At 42.9% G+C, this 22,365-nt stretch overlaps 1 protein-coding gene across 42 annotated transcripts in view; it reads right to left on the reverse strand.

Moving 5' to 3' along the window:
* Positions 1–1,197: 1,197 nt before the first annotated feature.
* LOC115194257 (receptor-type tyrosine-protein phosphatase delta) overlaps positions 1,198–22,365 on the reverse strand; it is a 393,126-nt gene continuing 371,958 nt past the window's right edge. For all 42 annotated transcript variants that reach the window (XM_029753824.1, XM_029753815.1, XM_029753802.1 and 39 more), the window contains 9 exons: positions 18,173–18,292; positions 17,751–17,905; positions 8,514–8,799; positions 6,905–7,083; positions 6,666–6,792; positions 6,263–6,388; positions 5,096–5,250; positions 4,522–4,657; positions 1,198–2,508 (listed from right to left, as the gene is read on the reverse strand). In XM_029753824.1, coding sequence (XP_029609684.1) covers positions 2,440–2,508; positions 4,522–4,657; positions 5,096–5,250; positions 6,263–6,388; positions 6,666–6,792; positions 6,905–7,083; positions 8,514–8,799; positions 17,751–17,905; positions 18,173–18,292 — 1,353 coding nt within the window. In that variant the 3' untranslated portion in view covers positions 1,198–2,439. The remainder of the gene's footprint in view (positions 2,509–4,521; positions 4,658–5,095; positions 5,251–6,262; positions 6,389–6,665; positions 6,793–6,904; positions 7,084–8,513; positions 8,800–17,750; positions 17,906–18,172; positions 18,293–22,365) is intronic.

Genomic DNA, 22,365 nt, shown 5'->3' on the forward strand with positions numbered 1-22,365 from the left:
TTGAATAGTCGTATATATATATATATATATATATATATATATATATATATATATATGAAATAAAAAGGGAAAGAAAGCACCTGGAATGCACATCCACAAAGCCATCAAAGAGGGTCAAATAAAAGAGGGGTCCAAAATATGTTGTGTCCTCCACCCCGAAAACCGTAGAAGTGAGTCCTCAACGATAGCAGACGTAGCACACATTTAAGGATTGTCAGAGTTGTAACACTAACCTGTTCCAACAGCTTGTATCTTTCCGCAACTGTATATAACTGCAAATAAATGTATCAGTTGAATACTTTCAAGCCTAAGGCATAGTGAAGGGATCCTTTGGCTGAGTGTCTATACACTTTGTCTATACAAGGAGTGTCAAACATGCGGCACTATTTGAACAGTCAGTAAAAGCTCATTGACTCCGCAAATATTCTCATGATCTATCCCATGGTCTTTGTTGACAACAGGCATGTGGCATTGACTCATTAATAGTCCTAATAAACTGAATAGTCCTAGTTTGTTGCAAATGCACATCGACTTTCTGCGAAGGTATCAGTGAATGACATGGGAGTCTTCGATGTTTTATTCTTTTTACTAAGCCACAATAAGGCAACAGAAAATGAAAATAGGGCCTTGCCATGTATGGATTTGCATATATAATTTCATATTATGTGACAAATGAATACTTAAGGTAAAAATGTAATATACATTTAGTTATATGTTCTATATGCATGGACTTCTCAAAGAATACAATAATGTGTTAAATGAACGTTATAAAAAACAGGTATAAATATAAGGCACTCTAAATGCTAAATGAAAACATGTTATGCCATTGAGCGTTTGAACACCTCAAGATGAAAGTTACATCTATGTACCTTGCCCTATTGTATGGAGCAATGACTTAGTCTAAGGGACCCCCTGCTCTGCTATGGAACTACAGACTGTATGAGCGTATCTATATACACTGGTGATACGCGACGTTCCCAACAAGCCTCACCACGGGAACAACAATGTCATGATGTCTAACAAAGTATCCACATGAACCCTATCTATAATACACCTATTTATTGCACAAGAAAATATGCACTGAATCAGAATGCGTTTTTGTCCTACTGATGTGCATTCCAGTGAAAAATATCTTAATTTCCCCCAAAGTATAGAAATCTCATTGTAGAAGCTTTCATATACAATCCTTTCGTTTCATATATAGCCATAAATTATGTACTTTATTTCAATATACATATGTTATAGGTTATGCAAATGTATTATTCATATATAATGTATATATCTGTCATCTTATATAACATAAATATGTATATCATTTCATGTATTTTATCCATCAGGTGCTCATCTTTTACCATAATTCTAACATGGAAGAACTAAGATAATCGCTAGCAGCAACTTCATACTTTGCTCATCCCTGTTGATTCCACAAAGCCCCAGTTTATTACATGGGTGTAAGTAGGTTATTGTGTATGTGATCATGTACAAATAAGACAAAACTAAAAAACTAAACTAAAAACCCTGTAACAAAGTCAACATTTGGTAGTGTGAATACAGGACTGCACAAAGTGCGAGAAACAATAATAAAAAAAAAAAATTGCAAGAAAACCGAAAAGAGCGAAGACTTTCTCTGCATGACGGTGCATACATTAGAACAGTTCTACAGCTTACAACTCAGAAGGAAAAAATTAACGATTACGCAAGTACTTTGTTTGATTCACTTTGTCGAAAAAGGAAATCAACTTTCACATGGTTCAAAATTAAGCACATATCAGCTGTATAGTAAAAAACAAAATCAATAGGTTTTATTTGTTTCATATATCTTTAAACATTCCACCTTTCCCCCAATTGTTTAAATGATGAACGTTGTGACAGGAAAGGGGGTATATTATTAATTATTACTTTAGCTGTGTCCTGTTTTTCATATTGGACCAAGCACTGGTGTCTTCTTTTTTGATGGGTAGTTGTCTCTGTGTAGTTTGATTGTGGAACAGAAATGTCTCTTTACAATGTGCATCGAGTTTTAAGCCATTCTCTGTGCCTCCATTTGCCTCTCCTATGGTTCGTAATATGATGCATTACTTGTCGATGAAATAGTACGTTCTGTTATTTTTTTGTTTATGTTTCTTTCAGTTATTTGAACCCAAGACGAATCCTTGAAGCAACAGAAGAATAAAAAATATTCCATAAGACGCTTCAACAGTCAGGATTCCCTCTCTCTTTCCCACGTCAGGGTGAGTTCCATGGGTTTGGGGAAACACTTGGTCCTCCAGGAATCATCTTTATAAATTTTTTGACATTTTTGTGTCTCACATCCAACACTTAATTGAGTCTTTAGCTAGGAGTTAAGAAGTACTTTCTCAAACAGGAAATTATGGCTCAGAAGAGAGGCTCGCTGGGGTTGTCCAAGGGCCTTCTGCTTTTCCTCCGGGACAGGGACTCTTACGTAGCATAGTGGTCAAAGCTCCCAAGGTATTCCAAGCCAGCTCTGTAACAGAACTGGTATTGATCCTGAGGAGAAAGGAGAGAAAGAAAATGTAGTTCAAACTGTTCGTCACTATTTTCCAACCAGGTACTATTTATTTTTCTGTCTGTCTAGTGCTCTTTTATTTTTTGTCTCTCTTTAGTTTCACTGGCCTCTATCATTCTCTTTTTCTCTGTCTGCAACTGTCACATTTTCATTTGTTGCTGCTCTGAAATGTGATAAATAAGCTTCGAAAAAAACTTACTTGACTCACCACAGAGTAGAAGATTCCTGCTTTTAAAGGAAAATCCCACCCAAAAACTAAATTTTGGTATTTGTTTCATTAGTCCATTGTTGACATAGTCCCATTTTCTTTGCTTGTCGGGAATCAAGATTTCAACATGTAACTTTCAAAATACAGAAACCATCCCATATAATGCTGTGTTTTGCTACCTGCCTAATAGTTAACAATACAGTGCCTTCGGAAAGCTTTCAGACCCCTTGACTTTCTCCACATTTTGTTATGTTACAGCCTTATTCTAAAATTGATTAAATTAAATAAAAACTCAGCAATCTACACATAATACCCTATAATGATGAAGCGAAAACAGTTTAGACATTTTAGCAAATGTATAAAACATTTAAAACAGAAAAAACTTATTTATATTGCTATGAGACTCGAAATTGGGCTCAGGTGCATCCTGTTTCCATTGATCATCCTTGAGATGTTTCTACAAATTGATTGGAGTCCACTTGTGGAAAATTCAAATGATTGGACCGTAGAGCTCCGAGACAGGATTGTGTCGAGGCACAGATCTGGGGAAGGGTGCCAAAACATTTCTGCAGTATTGAAGGTCCCCAAGAACACAGTGGCATCCATCATTCTTAAAAAGAAGAAGTTTGGAAAAACCAATGCTTTTCTGGAGTTGGCCGCCCGGCCAAACTGAGCAATCGGGGGAGGGGCTTTGGTCAGGTAGGTGGCCAAGAACCCAATGGTCACCTTGACAGAACTCTAGAGTTCCTCTGTGGAGATGGGAAAAACTTCCAGATGGACATCCATCTTTGCAGCACTCCACCAATCAGGCCTTTAAGGTAGAGTGGCCAGACGAAAGCCACTCCTCAGTAAAAGGCACATGACAGCCCGCTTTGGCAAAAGGCACCTAAAGTCTCTCAGACAATGAGAAACAAGATTCTCTGGTCTGATGAAACCAAGATTGAACTTTTTGGCATGAATGCCAAGTGTCACATCTGGAGGAAACCTGGCACCATCCCTACGGTGAAGCATAGTGGTTGCAGCATCATGCTGTATGGATGTTTTTCAGCGGCAAGGACTGGGAGACTGGTCAGGATCGAGGGAAAAATGAAAAGAGCAAAGTACAGAGAGATCCGTGATGGAAACCTGCTCCAGAGCGCTCAGGACCTCAGACTAGGGCGAGGGTTCACCTTCCAACAGGACAACGACCGCTGGCAAACAGCCAAGACGATGCAGGAGTGGCTTCAGGGTAAGTCTCTGAATGTCCTTGACTGGCCACACCAGAGCCCGGACTTGAACCATATCGAACATCTCTGGAGAGACCTGAAAAAAGCTGTGCAGCAACACTCCCCATTCAACCTGACAGAGCTTGGGAGGATCTGCAGAGAAGAATGGGAAAAACTCCCCAAATACAAGTGTGCCAAGCTTGTAGTGTCATACCCAAGAAGACTCGATGCTGTAATTGCTGCCAAAGGTGCTTCAGCAAAGTACTGGGTAAAGGGTCTGAATACTTATGTAAATATGATATCAGTTTTTTATTTGTAATACATTTGCAAAAATGTCTAAAAACAAATTTTTGCTTTGTCTTTATGGGGTATTGTGTGTAGATTGATGAGGGGGGAAAAACTACTTAATACATTTTAGAATAAGGCTGTAATGTAACAAAATGTGGAAAAAGTCAAGAGTCTGAATACTTTCAGAAGGAACTGTATATAGTGTGGCAGCTAGGTAGGTAGGTTATGCATCACGCTTGGTCGACCTCCATAAGGTGAGAGGTGTGGAGAGTACAGTATACAGGGCATCTCACCTCTGTCTGCACCATGGCCGGTCTCTGTGTCCGGAGCATTTTCACCGTCTGGAAAATATCCACTACGCCTTCGTACCTCATCCGCTCTAGTACAATGCTGAGGGTGATGAAGACTCCGGTCCTACCCACGCCCGCACTGCGAGAAAGATGAGCAATCACTAAATAAACAGTCTGAGAACCAAGCTGTTGACAACATGACCAGACAAAACCACAGGTGACCGGAAAAAAAACAGACATGACCAGACAAAACAACACAGTCAAAACTAGACTGTTGTTATTTGTCTTTGTTCTCTAGACTATTTACATTTATTTATTTATATATTTATTTTCCCCACCTGCCATGATATGTCAGAGGACTCTGCTGTGGGGTGTCTGGGAGCTAATTTAATATCTGGATAGATCTCTGATCTTATCTTTTATTCCAGTAGGATCAAAGTAAAGCATCACTATTACCGTTGCAAGTCGAGCGAAATCTTTTAAATACCATTAAATCTTGTGGTCTTTTATTGTACTTGCTTACCATACTGTCTGTGTATGATATAAAACTCCATTGAACATAAAATATTATCCTTACCTACAATGGACTGAGATAGGCCCATCTTGGCCAAACTGTTCTTTTGTTTTATGCACTTGGCCGATAAAATCGATGAAGCCCTCTCCCGATTTTGGCACTCCTTGCTCGGGCCAGTCTGTAAACTGAAACTGCCTGACCGTCCGCGACTGTCCGTCCTGGAAAAATAGGGAGAGAGAATACAGTGTGCTCACTTGAATGGAACGTCACGCCAAAGATATGGAAAAATGACAAAGTGCAAGTGATGAAGTCAAGGCAACCCGTCTAATGCACTTGACAAACAGGCCAAGTCGGAAGATAGTGAAGGAAAACTGACTATCTCAATATGCCTCAGTAATGACACAGGCTCGTGTGCGCTTTTCTATTGAAGATACCAGTGGTTAGCAAATCAGGGTGCACAGAGGCACACAGTTTTAAGCACCAGACAGGCGTTTGTTACTAAAGATATCTGTCATTTTCACCTGAATGTATTAATATATGAATACTAAAGACACTAAGTCCTTTGATGTGCCTGTGTTCGGCAGGCTCTTGAAATGACGTCTTTGAGGGTGTGCATTACTTAAGTGATATTGTATCCCCTTGATAAGGGGAAGTAATCCTATTCAGGTCCCAGTATAACACACACTACAAAGGAGAAGCCTGCACCATTTATCAGTGTAAGCCTTTGATGGAATTAAAAACTCCCAGCGGCTCAAGGCTGCCAGAAGCAGTATTTGTTTTTACACCATTGACACATGTCATAATTCCCTCATATATTTGTGCATATATTCCTTTAAAATCATCAAGTTTGGTATAAACAACATATTTGATCTTGGGCCCAGATGCTGGCTTTAAGACTACTGCACAGTAAAAAAAAAAACACTAGGAGTTAGCCAACTGATGCTGTCAACAATGTCTCAATCTGAACTGTTCAAATCAAATGGCTCCAAAAAATGTTGGCGAGCGCCGCTAGTTTTGTCTCTGTTTTTATCATCAAACAGACACACAGTTGTTCAAAGACAAAGACTTCAAAGTAGACAGATTTATCCGTTTGACCAAACTCCACACTGTAAACAACGAATCTGAAATATTTGGACAAAAAGTACAAAGTCGGGAACGCTTTCTAGCACTGTCAAATCTCAATGACTGTTTAGACAGTAAATGAGGGCTGTATTACAGTACGGCACTTACCCTGGCGTCAGTCACTTTGAACTCTCTCAGGATGTACTGGGGCATGTTGTACTCAGCCATGGGGTCCACCACAAAGTACTGGTATCTGGCCGACCTCTCTGCTGGCCAATACTGGTGGCATTTTTCCTGCAGCGGTGGAAAAACAACAGAAACAAACTCCATGAGCGATAAACTACCTTGTACGGTACACTGAAACTCCAGCAGAGTGCCTGGATATCTTACAGATTGTGGTTGCACGTGTCATTGTTGGTCTGAATTCAATTTATTTTGCATAGCTCAAGAACTACATAGAAAGGAGAAGTTGAAGTAGCAAAATTGTTATATGTATTGTTAAAGAAGCAGCAACATTTGATTAGCACAGGAAACAGAGTGCACAGAGACAACCTCATTTTCCATAACATACCCTGCCCATTTCTCTGAGCTTCGTTAGCATGACCACGATTGTGGAGTTGTGCTCCCAGAGCATCCTCCAGAAGTCCTCCGTGGTCTCTGCTAGAGGCCCTTGCGTGGCAATATAGGCTTTCTGTTGCCTGTGGACATAAAACAATATGCTCTCTTAAGTAACACAGAACACATGGTAAAAGTGGACTACCATTTGAGTCCCTTATTCAACCATCTTGGTCAACAGAGTTGAAAGCTCACCTGTATCCATCAATGAAACTGGCATTAATGTAGTCGGAGCCCTCCACCCCTCGGATTGGCTGAAGACACACTCGTGTGGACTCGTATGGCATTATGTTCACAAGGCGGTTCTTGAACTTGTTGCAGGGGAGATTGGCACTGATGAATCGCGACGTATGGGCTTTAGTGTTGGCTAAACGCTACAGAGAGGTTGATAAGAAGCACTGCGGTTAGGTGAATGCTGGCGAACGCAGCTCTCTTCCATTTATTTCTCCAGTGCCTGGCTTGTGGTTGACATAAAAAACAGGGGGTTTGTCTAATATAAAGACGTGAACGTTATTAATAATCACATGCTACCAAAGTGAAGGGAGGCCTTAGGAAGATCATGGGTTCTCGGCTGCCAACAATTCTAAACGGAAAAAGGCTACGCTGTTTACTGCATCTACAGTACTTACATATTTAATGTTAACGTTAAGTGTGTAAGGGGAACCAAGTGGATTATTGTTGCCGCTCAGATTTGCAGTGCAGAGCAAAAAATAGCATTTTGTGATGAACATGAAAATGGATGCTGCGGCAAGCCCGACGTGGACAGGGCCAGGGGTAATCTAACCTGTTTCACATCTCTTAGGGGTATCACCATTCATCATTGGCCAAGGGGAGTAGGTGCGTGACAAGCAAGGCAAACAAGCTTTACATACACCACATATAACACACTGCAGACTGGCTGACTATGACGGGTGGGTGGGTTGGTAGTGGAGCCCGCTCATTGTAAATGCAGGGTGTATGTTCTAAGCCCCCTCTGGCAACTGTCCTAGTCATGGGGGAAAACCTGTGTTTGACATTTTGCTGTAAAACTACCCCTCTTATAACCATAAGGGCGGAACGGAAAGGGGAAAGGGGTAACCAAATGGGGGGGATTTAACCCAAGTCGGGTTACAAAAGGAAGGCAACTAACTGGAATGGGGGAAACCACAGGCCCCACGCTGTCTCGCTGGGCTAAAGGGAATTGGAAAAGTGTCTGTGAGTGGTGGTACTGAGATTGGCCAATCAATGACGCCAGGGCCAGGATGTGACTTGTAGCTGGGGGAGTTGGGGAGGATGGGGGGGGGGGGGGGGGGGGGGGGCCTGGGGTTTTTACATGAAAAAATATCTAACCACCCTCTGACTTTCGGTAAATACAATACATTTAAGTTTTCTGTAAAACCTCACATGGGATCAGACAAAATTGGACATAAAAAGGGACTGGTGCTTGCAAGTAAGTTTTTTCTTCTTTTCTTTATGTAGCCAGTGCCTCTTTTGTCGGCATGGGCCTTTGGAACAAAAGCAGGATATGAGCTGGAGCACATTGCTCTTTGGTTAGCATCCAGTCCAATGTCTTTATGTTGGCTATTTGTCTGTAGCGTGCAATGCTTCTTTATCAGTTTAGCTATTCCTTTTGCAATATATTTTTGTAATAAACTGCATGCTTACTCATGTAAGCCTCCTGTGCAAGCTACTTTTACAACTAGCTTGCACTGAACTGAATTATTTCCCCTCAAAATAACGGTAATTTCTGGGTGGACTTTTCCAATTATCGACAAAGAATTTGACATTAAATTCAAGGCCAATAATAAGGCACAGAGCGGCTTACCTTGAACTCCAGCTCCATGCCTGAGACGTTCTCTCCACCCTCGATCCCAGTAAGCTTCTGGATGTAGGCGTAGAGGTTTCGGGCGGGCACTTCGGTGGTGCCGCAGGTGATGGCCTCCTGGAGCGCGTCGTGGATGAACACGTACTGGTCCTCCGTCTGCACCATGTAGTTCCGCTGGGCGCGCATCAGCGTCACGTGGCCGTAGATGTCCACCGTCTTCTCGTGCTTGATGCGCTCCATCATGGCGTCGATCACGATGAAGCAGCCCGTGCGCCCGACCCCGGCACTAAAGAAAAAACAAAGATGGCAAACTTGATATTGGCCCCCTTAAGTGACACAATAGCCAGTGTGGGAAACGATCAGTGCTGGGAGGTTGACTTGGTATTGACTCATTTTGAGCAGCATTGGCAATTGATGACTTCAGCTAAGTGTTTTAGTGGCTCATCCATCTTGACAGATGTAAACCATGATGCATCTTTGAGATAATATCTTCATGAGGATAAATTATTATGTATAAACAGATAACAGGCCTAGATAGAATCACCATTTCATCTACAGCTGGAACTGAGTTATTTTACAACAGTAATTACCTAAAACTACATCTGGGGTTAACACTCAAACATTTTTGTATTCTGTATCCCGGCCTAACATATACCCTTCATACCCCAGTGCACCACTGTCTGCTGAGCAAGACCATTCACCTATGATGAGAATGATTACTCTCCATTGGTGGAGAATGAGTGACAGATCCACGCTGGGAGAGGTGCCCTATCTCAGTGGTAAGGAGACCTAAGAAGCTCCCTGGCTAAACAGGGACCAGGCCAAGGGGCAAATCCCTTGTCTTCGTTGCTAACCCCTTGGCCACAGCAGAGCTGACAGTTTTGGCTTGGAGCGTAATCAAAGTGGTGGTGCAGAGGCAGCGGGTGGAGGAGAATGGCTCTAGCTGCAGTGGTCTGGTCTAAAGTGTGGCTCTCTGCTGGTACTGCAATCGTGGTGCACCTACCCCCCGTGTGACTTAAAGGCAGGTAAATTTGCCAGGGAACTTTGTCGGAGAGTAGTGCAGCTGACTTCAATTGCTGCAATTAGCTTAGCGCACTGTGCTAAAATCAGAAGGCACTAAAAGACATTAAGACTCCCATTGGCACATTTTCACATTACAGCCAGAAAAAAGTTAAAAAGGAAAGAAGGAAGGAAAATGTATCGCTACTGTTTCAGTTTGAGCTCTTCTATTCAGGTCAGATAGCAACACATGCTTTATAAACGTAACCACATGGAAAGACTGCTGAGGGGAGATGTCTAATTTGAATATTATGCTGTTTTTCTTCTTCATTTTTTGGGACAATGGCATCGCGGAGAGTGTGAACTCTAGTCCGCCTGACAGCTCACGTCTTCCCCAGCCGAGCACTGACAAGACAGTCAGTTGTTGGCTGGCTGCTCTAAAGTAAATAGGTTATTCAACCCATTAAGTCGACATGGGTACGAGGTGTGACCAACGCTCCCCTGCCTCTCTTTCCCTGATAGGCCATTTGTTTTTCATTTATACAGAGGAAAAAAGGAGGGAAGAAAAACTCAAGAGGGAGTTAAGATAGTCCCCGGGGCCCAAGTCTGGCTAATGTGCCAAGGTGCAGCGGAGAGGGAATTAAATCGTATACGGGAGTCGTTTGTCGCTGCAAATCATTGTGGTTGCGCTTAAAATGGCCGACGTTACCTGATTGATTTGGGGACGTGTTTTGATGTTGCCTTTATCGCGACTCTTGAGGTATTACACAGATGCTCATGGGTGTTGCTGGGCTTTCTGAGAGTTTGGTGTGTGTGTGTGTGTGTGTGTCTGAACCACACGTGATCCTAAAATATTGTATGTGAAAACGTCTCAGGAATATTTGGGGATATGAACTACATCCAGGGTCGAAGGAGCAGCCCTCTCCGGAGCACGGTGGGGGGAGAAAACACGGCAAGCGCAAGACATTTTCTACCCCGGCCCCAGCTGTTTCTAATCCTTCGCCACTTTGCAGTCCAGTCTCAAACGCCGGAGAGTAATGACCTGTGAGCATGCCAGTGACAGAGTGACAGCATCAAGAGATGGGCAGGTGGAGGAAGAAGAGGAGGGAGGAGCGGGGGTGACATAGCCACTTGGCTCGCCTCGTCCATTATCGGCAGAGAGAGAAAGAAAGGCTCTGTACGTTTGGCAATCCTGGGGGATGGTTGGCCCTGATTTGGGGCCTGTTACACCCCCCCCCCCCCCCCCCCCCCCAAAGAACTGACACTGGCTGCTCTGACAGGCGCGGCCAGCTGCTTTGGACGTCGGCAGACATCAGTGTTAGGCTAATGTGTTTTCAAAGTTTTTTGGGGAATGGGGAGATTGTACACTGAAAAATACAGCTGCAACTGACCTGGAGTAGATAAAGCCTAGACAAAGTAAAAGCAATTACATGTTGGTATTGTTACTGAATCTATTTTGGTCGGGCAACCTCTCAAGTCGCCTTTTTACACTCCATTCACTCATTAAACAGACACAGACCAACCAAACCATTAACTTCAAATTCACCATAAAAGTTCAGTGTATGGTTTATAATGGCGACCAGAAGGCTGTGCAATTATTTCCACATTTACACTGTGTAACAAAATGCTCCCCCTCTATTCAAGATTAGTTTTAGCGTATTGCTACTAAATACAATGAGACTGTCTGAATGGCAACGTAGTTTAATCAGAGATAAAATCATACCAAAACAGGATTATGTGTGTTTGCGTGTATATGTGTGTCTATAAACCCTCCTGCAGTATGGTTACATTGTTCTCCACAATCTCAAAAGGAGACACTGGCAGCATCCCAAATGGCACCCTTTCCTCTATGGGCCCTGGTCAAATGTAGTGCTCTATATAGTGAATAGGATGCCATTTCAGACGCACCCAATGACTAATTCTTAACCCATCGTGTGATGTGTGAGCCTGGACTGCAGTCTCGCCACTCGGGGAGAAATAGGTTGAGAATACTTCATTTCACTGTGGGATGAGGCAATAAGGTCATTAAAGACAGACTTCCTTGCAGAAGACTAGACTCCTGTCCTGTAAACTTATGTTTATTCCTTCCTCCCATTCATACGAGACACTACTCTAACATTCCCACTCTAACATGAACCTTGAATGTCAGTCTGTGCTGTACCTATTGTTCAAGTAGAGAGAGTACGAATCATACAACAGCCACCAAAGAGTATGTCTGTCGGACATTTTTCCTAACTAAATGATGTCTCTTTAAATCTCCCAGCACTGAACCAATGCTGCTCTTTGAGAGACGCAAAGAGCCGCAGAAAGGGCTGGCGATCCCGGTTACATTCAATCATGTCCGTTGTGACTTCTCCCTGTGAACCCATAACGCCTGAACGGCCCTGGTTCCAATAGGAACACAACGGTCCGCAACCCTGTGGGTCACTGAGAACAGAATGGAACTGCTGAAACACAGAACCTAGTTTAGTGCTCCGTGGGGGTGGGGGACTTTTACAATATGCGCCCCCCCCCACAACAAACGATGACCTCACCTCATGAGGAGAGAGAGCGAGAGAGAACACATGGATGTACTTTTAATAATATCCTTCTTCACTGCTCCTCGGGGGAAATGTTGGCTGATGTCCACGGCTGGGTTTGGGAAGTTTTCCACGTATGATATAAAGTGTTCTGTTGAAATATAGGGATAGTTAACTTTGATCCTGTGTTGTAGGACATTTCCATTTTTCTCTGAAGCGCTGTTGAAAGCTTGAGTGTCAATGTTGGCCACAGGACTTAAGATGCAATCTCGCATAGGCCTACTTACTCTCTAATGAGCTTCAGACTGTATACTGAGCAAACTCACATTAGTCAATCATTTTACTAGAGAACTTGGCCATAAAGTGAACTTTTTACACACTGTGATTACAATGGGCATATAATACTGTGGGAAGTCCTACAACATCAAATTGAATAATGATAATATAATGATAATCCAATTTAATTGTTTGTCACTCATTATAAAAAACACAATTAAACTCAAAACCCCAATGCTCCTAATTGCAATGCATTGCCTGGCTTCAACAGGGAAGACATTTTTTTATGAACAAAAGACACAAAGCACTTTGAAACCAGGCGAGACAATTTTAAAAACAGAACACCAACCACTTATCCTCACCTCATTGTCTATGACTGTCACGTTTTTACAAGGCATATCATCCAAAGTAATGTTAAGATGGCTAGCTCGCTATTGAGCATGACTTAAATACGACCATCGATGGGAAGGTCTGAAGTGGATCGTAGACAGACAGAGTGACAGTGACCATGGGTTTCTGTGTGACAGCAATGTCATATCTGGGAGGCTCCTCTACTGTCCCGTTCGTAATTTGCACTCTTGAAGCCTGGGTAAATTGGGGTCTCTGTCTGGGCGTGACAACAAAGCAGCTAAATCAATAATAGCACTTGAGACACGGTCGACTTTGGTCAAACATTAATTCTGCTCCTTCCACTCCAGAGGCCATTACAGATTCAATTATTGTACGTGTGTTGTGTGTGTTTGTGTGTCAAATTAATTCTGCTCCTTAGACTCCAGGGGCCATTACAGATTAAATTATTGTATGTGTGTCGTTTGCGTTTGTTTTTGTCGATGCGTGTTCGAAAGTCTCTAATGAAAATATGTTCAACAAACTGTCAAAAGAAATTACACTGAACGCTAAAAACAATGTTTCTTTAGGATTGGTTCACACCCACACCTACTCTGATTATCTCCTTTGGTCAGTTTGAGTGTTGCAACATTGATTTCTTACAGGGAGCATGGAATAAGTGTTTTCCTGCAAACAATAGTCTGGCCAGCTAATTAATCAAATGCCCTAGTGACTGTACAATGCAGTTAATTATACGGCAATTTTTTTTTCCATAACAGCTTTTCTTTAGACTTGCAAATGGTCTGTGATAAACATGCCGCAATCAACAGCCTGGAGAGATAGAGGACTTGATGGACCAGCCAGCTCACCAACTCTCCATGCTCATCCTGAAATCTAAGGGTGCATCCCAATAAATCAAATCAATCAAAGGAAATTGTATTTGTCGCATTACCCGAATACAACAGGTGTAGACCTTACTGTGAAATTCTTACTTACAAGCCCTTAACAAACAATGCAGATCAAGAAATAGAGTTAAGAATATTTTAGAAAATAAACTAAAGTAATTTTTTAAAATAAAAGTAACACAATAAAATAACGTGGCTATATACACGGGGTACCGGTACCGAGTCAATGTGCAGGGGTACAGGTTAGTCGAGGTAATTTGTACATATAGGTAGGGGTAAAGTGACTATGCATAGATAATAAACAGCAGTGTAAAAACAAAGGGGGGGGGGGGGGTGTCAATCTAAATAGTCAGGGTGGCCATTTGATGAGTTGTTCAGCAGTCTTATGGCTTGTGGGTAGAAGCTGTTAAGGAGCCTTTTGGACCTAGACTTGGCGCTCTGGTACCACTTGCCGTGCGGTAGCAGAGAGAACAGTCTATGACTTAGGTGACTGGAGACTTCGACAATTTGATGGGCCTTCATCTGACACCGCCTAGTATATAGGTCAGGAAGCTTGGCCCCAATGATGTACTGGGAAATACGCACTACCCTCTTTAGTGCCTTACGGTCAGATGCCGAGCAGTTGCCATACCAGGTGGTGATGCAACAGGTCAGGATGCAGCAGCTGTAGAACTTTATGTGGATCTGGGACTCATTCTAAATCTTTTCAGTATCCTGAGGGGGAAAAGGCATTGTCGTGCCCACTTCCTGACTTTCTTGGTATGTTTGGACCATGATAGTTTGTTGGTGATATGGACACCAAGGAACTTGAACCTCTCGACCTGCACCACTAAAGCCTCGATGTGAATGGAGCGTGCTCGTCCCTCCTTTACCTGTAGTTCACGATCATCTCCTTTGTCTTGCTCAAGTTGAGGGAGAGGTTGTTGTCCTGGCACCACACTACCACGTCTCTGACCTCCTCGCTATAGGCTGTCTCATCATTGTTGGTGATCAGGCCTACCACTGTTGTGTCATTAGCAAACTTAATGATGGTGTTGGAGTCGTGCTTGGCCACGCAGTCGTGGTAGAACAGGGTGTACAAGAGGGGACTAAGCACGCACCCCTAAGGGGCCCCCATGTTGAGGATCAGCGTGGAAGATGTGTTGTGACCTACCCTTACCACCTGGGGGTGGCACGTCAGGAAGACCAGGATCCAGTTGCAGAGGGAGGTGTTTACTCCCAGGGTCCTTAGCTTAGTGATGAGCATTGTGGGCACTATGGTGTTGAATGATGAGCTGTAGTCAATGAACAGCATTCTCACATAGGTGTTCCTTTTGTCCAGGTGGGAAAGTGTAGTGTGGAGTGCTATTAAGATTGCATCATCTGTGGATCTGTTGGGGCGGTAGTATGCGAATTGGAGTGGGTCTATGGTTTCCGGGATGATGGTGTTGATGTGAGCCATGACCAGCCTTTCAAAGCACTTCATGGCTACTTACGTGAGTGCTATGGGGCGGTAGCCATTTAGGCAGGTTACCTTTGCTTTCTTGGGCACAGGGACTATGGTGGTTTGCTTGAAATATGTCTGTATTACAGACTCGGTCAAGGAGAAGTTGAAAATGTCAGTGAAGACACTGCCAGTTGGTCAGTGCTCTGAGTACTTGTCCTGGTCATTCGTCTGGCCCCACGGCCTTGTGAACGTTAACCTGTTTAAAAGTCTTGCCCACATCGGCTACGAAGAGCGTGACCACACAACAGCTGGTGCTCTCATGCATGCTTCAGTGTTGCTTGCCTCGAAGCGAGCATAAAAGGCATTTAGCCCTTCTGGTAGGCTTGCGTCACTGGGCAGCTAGCGGCTGGGTTTTCCTTTGTAGTCCGCAGTAGTTTGCGACGAGCGTCAGAGCCGGTGTAGTAGGATTCAATCTTAGTCCTGTTTTGACACTTTGCCTATTTGATGGTTCGTCTGAGAGCATTGCGGGATTTCTTATAAGCGTCCAGATTAGTGTCCCGCTCCTTGAAAGCGGCTGCTCTAGCCTTTAGTTTTTGCTTGTAAGCAGAAATCAGGAGGATAGAATTATGTTCAGATTTGCCAAATGGAGGGTGAGGGAGAGCTTTGTATGTATCTCTGTGTGTGGAGTAAATGTGGTCTAGAGTTTTTTTCCCTCTGGTTGCACATGTGACATGCAGGTTGAAATGATGTAAAATGGATTCAAGTTTGCCTGCATTACAGTCCCCGGCCAGTAGGGGCACCTGGATGAACATTTTCTTATTTGCTTATGGACTTACAGAGCTCGTTGAATGCAGTGTTAGTGTCAGCATCGTTTTGTGATGGTGAATAGACGCCCACAAAAAAAATAGATAGATAATGTGATTTACAGCTTATAATGAGGTACTCTACCTCAGGCGAGCATTACCTCAAGACTTCCTTAATATTAGACATTGCGTACCAGCTGTTATTGACAAATAGACAAACACCACCACCACTCATCTTACTAGACGTAGCAGTTCTGTTCTGCCGATGCAGGGAAAACCCAGCCAACTGTATATTATTTGTGTCGTTGTTCAGCCACAACTCCGTGAAACATAAGATATTACAGATTTTAATGTCCCGTTGGTAGGATAGTCTTGAACGGAGCTCATCCAGTTTATTCTCCAGTGATTGCACGTTGGACAATAGAATGGATGGTAGAGGCGGGTTACCCACTCGCCAATGAATTCTCACAAGGCACCCCAATCTCCCCCTGTACCTCCGTCTTTTCTTCACGCAAATGACGGGGATTTGGGCCTGGTCTCAGAGAAACAGTATATCCTTCACATCAGACTCAATAAAGAAAAAAGCTTTGTCCAGTTCGAGGTGAGTAATCGCTGTTCTGATATCCAGACGCTCTTTTCGGTCATAAGAGATGGTAGCAGCAACATTGTGTACAAAATAAGTTACAAACAATGCGAAAAAAACCCCACATAAAATAGCAGTTGGTTAGGAGCCCGTAAAACGGTAGCCATCCCCTCCGGCGCCATTGTAATATTTCCTTTTTCCTGAAGTGTGCACTCTTTCACTATGTACACACAAATCTAAAATCACTGGATTAGTGGAGGCAGGGCTAGTGGGAGATCCCCCCCATATTTATTATACCAGTCATTTCCTTCAAGGGAAGTGAACAAGTGAACACTTTAGAAGAGATATGGAGAGATAATTAGAACGTAGCCTTAAGTTAACATTCTGATGCAAGAATGAAAATACATAAATGGAGGGATGAAAACAATATATATTTTCAAAATGGTGGTCTGACAAGGCATAGGGGATGTGGTATTGTGTGAGATGCTTCCGTACGGATTTGAATCTCTACACTCCCTTTATCTTCTGAGTGACATTAATTCCCTGCATTGTGGTTCGCTGTAAAAAGTCTGGATTTTTCCATTTAAACTGATTCTGCGACTAGGTCTAATTAACTCCAGCTTGTAGTAATTTGTATTCTTTGGTAATCCCTTTTATTGTACATTTTTCAGACATAAGTTTGTATCTTCTTGCATGCTCTATCTCAGTTTCATTTTCTGTCCTCCTCTCTCTCCCTTTAGCTATCTCTCTCTCTGGCTCTCTCTCACGACACACACACACACACACACACACACACACACACACACACACACACACACACACACACACACACACAAGAGCCACCTATAACTCCCCAGTCTGAAGAGAGGCAGACGGCTACATTCTTCTTTTGCCTCTGTCTGGAGTTTATTCCTTCTTGTCATTGGAAGTGAGAAGTAAGTGCTTTATTTTGTATTTTATTTTGTAATAACCCCGGGGATAAGCTGGATACTCATGGAGCGCTGATGCGTGGATGTTAGTGTGGGGAGGACAGGTGTTTGGGTGTGTGTCTGTGTGTGTGTGTGTGAGGAAGGGATTTACGTTTCGCCAAGGGCACTGACACCGGTAATCCTTACTCTGTTGTAGTAAATACTTTCAGATTGAGAAGAAAAAAAACATCCAACAAAGCTAGTAGGACAACTCCCTCTGGCTCTCAGTCGGTGATATGCAGCTCATGTCATCTACTCTCGCCCATCCTCCTACCCTCCACCTCTCTCTTCCTTGTCGCATTCTCTTTCCCTCTGTGTTTTTATATATATCTGTGACAACGCTTGAATGATGAGTAACAAGAAGACCTTAGCTCGGCAGGCTAACATAGTCTATGATAGTGAAATCATGATATCATGGGGGCCTTGCTTACCTGCAGTGTACCACCATGGGCCCTGCATCTGGGGGGTTACAGGCTTTGACCCGTCTGAGGAAGGCCAAGAACGGAGTGGGGTGCTCGGGTACCCCGTGGTCCGGCCAGGCCGTGAACTGGAACTGCCTCACCTCTCTCTTCTCACTGGAACCATTCTGATAGACAGAGGGGAAGTAGGCTATATACATGTATAGAACACACATTGGGCAACATTTTAAACAGTAGCGATAATACTTTGATACCTTGAGGAGGTGTGGTCCCTCATCTCAACCACACTGCACCAATGATGTCAGGGGATTAGAGTAAAGCTACTGCCCGTGGCTAGGGTTATCCGTTTAATTCAGTTCAACTAAAACCCAAATTGGGTGTCTGACTTCCAGGTGAAATAAAGGTTAAATGAGTTATGAAGAAATCAAACGTACTTTATAAAGTGCAAATGTCCTGACACAGTATGTGGCCAGCTCAACCGTGTCCAACAGCGTCACCTGGATGAGGCCGTAGGTTTCCGTCCCTCTAGTGGGCCAGTACTGGTCACATTTAACCTGAGATTGATAGAAAACAAAACATTAGACAACTGGTTTGGTCACACCTTCTAACAACTCTGTCTCTAACCAGTTTCTAATATACATAGGCATCATTGCACCTATTATTGTTGAGAAGGAACTAATTACCAACTTTGCTTTATTTGAATAATGAGACAAATAACCAATATCTGCTATATTTTCAGTGTACAAATAATTCATCTGAGAGGGTCTGCGCCCCCCTTAGTTTCAATGGGCAGGACTCCCCTGCTACACATCCCCAACAATTGTTGAATCACAATAAAGTTCATATCCGATCTGATCCTCAATGCTCCATTTCTTCCCTCTAACTCTCTGAATCACTGTCTGAGATAGAATAGACCCTAATAGACATAACTGGCAAATACTCATCCAGCTTCATAAAGGAAAGTCAATACAAGGCAAACAGGAAAGCGAGGCTGCCAAGTCTTTCCTACGCTGCTGTGCTGACTTGTGTGATTTCACAATGGAGGAAACAGGCCCAGCTAAGACGTTCCACTGAAGCCCGACAGTGCTATTTGTTAGCCTGACAGGCTCTATAATTACAATCTTAACCACAGTTTTCCAATCACATTACAGGCACAGGTTTATTATGATTATAGCGTTTTTGTTGCCCAGCGAACAGCTAATAAAACACTACTTCCATTACAGTATTGTAATTTCGCTGCCAGAGGAAAGCACAGTGAACTCGAATAGTCCTTATGCAGATGCCTTACGTCATACACTGTACTACCCTCATCTTACATACAATGGAAGCTAATATATTGTTGATGAAAGTCAATCGAGACAAATCAAATTTGTCACATGCGCCGAATACAACCGTGAAATTCTTACTTACAAGCCCTTAACCAACAATGCAGTTCAAGAAATAGAGTTAAGAAAATATTTACTAAATGAACTAAAGCAATAAGAAAAGTAACAAGAAAATTACATAACAATAACAAGGCTATATACAGGGGGTACCGGTGCCAAGTCAATGTGTGGGGGTACAGGTTAGTCGAGGTAATTTGTAAAATGACTATGCATAGATAATAAACAGTGAGTAGCAGCAGTGTAAAAACAAAGGGGGGGAGGGTCAATGTAAATAGTCCAGGTGGCCATTTGATTAATTGTTCAGCAGTCTTATGGCTTGGGGTAGAAGCTGTTAAGGAGCCTTTTGGTCCTAGACTTGGCGCTCCGGTACCGCTTGCCGTGCGGTAGCAGAGAGAACAGTCTATGACTTGGGTGACTGGAGACTTTGACCATTTTTGAAGCATACATCTGACACCACCTTGTATTTACATTGACCCCCACCCAATTGGATTGGGTCTTGGGTTTCTGGCATGAAGCTGTTGATGTGAGTCAGGACCAGCCTTTCAAAGCACTTCATGGCTACCGACACGAGTGCTACAGGGAAGTAATAATTTAGGCAGGTAGCCTTCGCTGTCTTGGGCACAGGGACTATGGTGGTCTGTTTGAAACATGTAGGTATTACAGACTCGGTTAGGGAGAGGTTGAAAATGTCAGTGAAGACACTTGCCAGTTGGTCCGTGCATGCTTTGAGTACACATCCTGTTAATTCGTCTGGCCCTGCGGCTTTGTGAATGTTGACCTGTTTAAAGGTCTTGCTCACATCGGCTATGGAGAGCGTGATCCGGAACAGCTGGTGCTCTCATGCATGCTTCAATGTTGCTTGCCTCGAAGCGAGCATAAAAGGCATTTAGCCCGTCTGGCAGGCTCGCATCTCGGGGCAGCTAGCGGCTGTGTTTCACTTTGTAGTCCGTAATTAGTTTTCAAGCACTGCCACATCCGACAAGCATCAGAGCTGGTATAGTAGGATTTAATCTTAGTCCTGTATTGACGTTTTGTTTGTTTGATGGTTCATCTGAGCGCATAGCGGAATTCCTTATAAGCGCCAGGATTAGTGTCCCGCTCCTTGACAGCGGCAGCTCTAGAATTTAGCTATGGCTTCTGGTTGGGATATGTACGTAAGGTCACTGTTGGGATGACGTCGTCGATGAAGCCGGTGACTGAGGTGGTATACTCCTCAATACCATTTGATGAATCCCGGAACATATTCCAGTCTCCGCTAGCAAAACAGTCCTATAGCGTAGCATCCGCGTCATCAGACCACTTACGTATTGAGCGAGTCACTGTTACTTCCTGCTTTAGTTTTTGCTTGTAAGCAGGAATCAGGAGGATAGAATTATGGTCAGATTTGCCAAATGGAGGTCGAGGGAGAACTTTGTATGCGTCTCTGTGTGTGGAGTAAAGGTTGTCTAGAGTTTTCTTTCCTCTGGTTGCATATGTGACATGCTGGTAGAAATTAGGTAAAACGGATTTAAGTTTGCCTGCATTAAAGTCCCCGGCCACTAGGAGCGTTTTCTTGTTTGAGCATTTTCTTGTTTGCTTATGGACTTATACAGCTCGTTGAGTAGATACTGTGGTCTACAGCTTATCATGAGGTATTCTACCTCAGACGAGTAATACTGCAAGACTTCTTTGATATTAGACATAGCGCACCAGCAGTTATTAACAAATAGACACACACCCCCACCCCTCGTCTTACAAGACTTAGCTGCTCTGTCCTGCCAATGCACAGAGAAGCCAGCAAGCTCTATATTATCTGTGTCATCGTTTATCCATGTCTCAGTGAATCATAAGATATTACAGTTCTTAATGTCCCGTTGGTAGAATAGTCTTAATCGTAGATTGTCTAGTTTGTTTTCCAATGATTGCACATTGGCCAATAATACGGAGGGTAGTGGCGGTTTACCTACTCGTTGGCGAATTCTTACAAGGCACCCCGCCCTCCTCCCCCTTTTTCTATGTCTTTTCTTCACGATTTGGACCTAGTCTCGACAAAGCAGTATATCGTTAGCGCCGGACTCAATAAAGAAAAAAACTTTGTCCAGTCCGAGGTGAATAGTTGCTGTTCTGATGTTCAGAAGCTATTTTCGGTCATAAGAGATGGTAGCAGCAACATTATGTACAAAATGAGTTACACACAATGCAAAAAAAACGAACAAAATAGAACAGTTGGTTTGGAGCCCGTAAAACGGCAGCCAATCCCTCCGGCGCCATTATCTAAAAGATCGATACAGAAGATGGGGGCATTAGTTAGCAGCAAAATGAAGCATATTTCATCATCAAATGTTGTCAAACAATGCGCTAAAGCTTGACAAAGGTCTATGAGGCAGCTTTTGTATATATTCACAAAACTATGAGTCATTCTTATGTGATACTTCATTATCTAAAGCAACTAACAACTAGAACCAGACAATGGTCAAAACATGCACTTGGGTCTACAATATACAGTGCCTTCAGAAAGTATCCATACCCCTTGATTTATTCCATATTTTGTTTTGCTACAGCATGAATTCAAAATGAATTACATACATTTTTATAATGACAAAGTGAAAACAGTTTTTTTGCAAATGTATTGCAAATTAAATACTGAAATATCTAATTTACATAAGTATTCACACCCCTGAGTCAATACTTTGAAGAATAACCTTTGGCAAAGATTACCCTTTGAGTCTTTCTGGGTAAGTCTCTAAAAGCTTTCCACACCTGGATTGTGCAACATTTGCCAATTATTATTTTCAAAATTCTTCAAGCTCTGTCAAATTGGTCGTTGATCATTGCTAGAATACCATTTTCAGGTCTTGCCATAGATTTTCAAGAAGACAAGTCAAAACTGTAACTCGGGCCACTCAGGAACATTCACTGTCAGTGTCTGGTGAACCAGGTTTTCCTCTAGGATTTTGCCTGTGCATAGCTCCATTCTGTTTTATCCTGAAAACACATAACATGATGCAGCCACCACTATGCTTGGAAATATGGAGAGTGGAACTCAGTAATGTGTTATAATGGATTTACCAATATTGCTTTGCCACATTGCTTTGCCACATTTTGTTACAGTATTACGTTTGCCACTTGTTGCAAACAGGATGCATGTTTTGGAATATTTTTATTCTGTAGATGCTTCCTTCTTTTCACTCTGTCATATAGGTTACTATTTTGGAGTAACTACAATGTTGTTGATCAATCCTCAGTTTTCTCCTTTCATAGCC

The sequence above is a fragment of the Salmo trutta genome, chromosome 5 (assembly GCF_901001165.1).
Source record: "Salmo trutta chromosome 5, fSalTru1.1, whole genome shotgun sequence".
Taxonomy (NCBI): Eukaryota; Metazoa; Chordata; class Actinopteri; order Salmoniformes; family Salmonidae; genus Salmo; species Salmo trutta.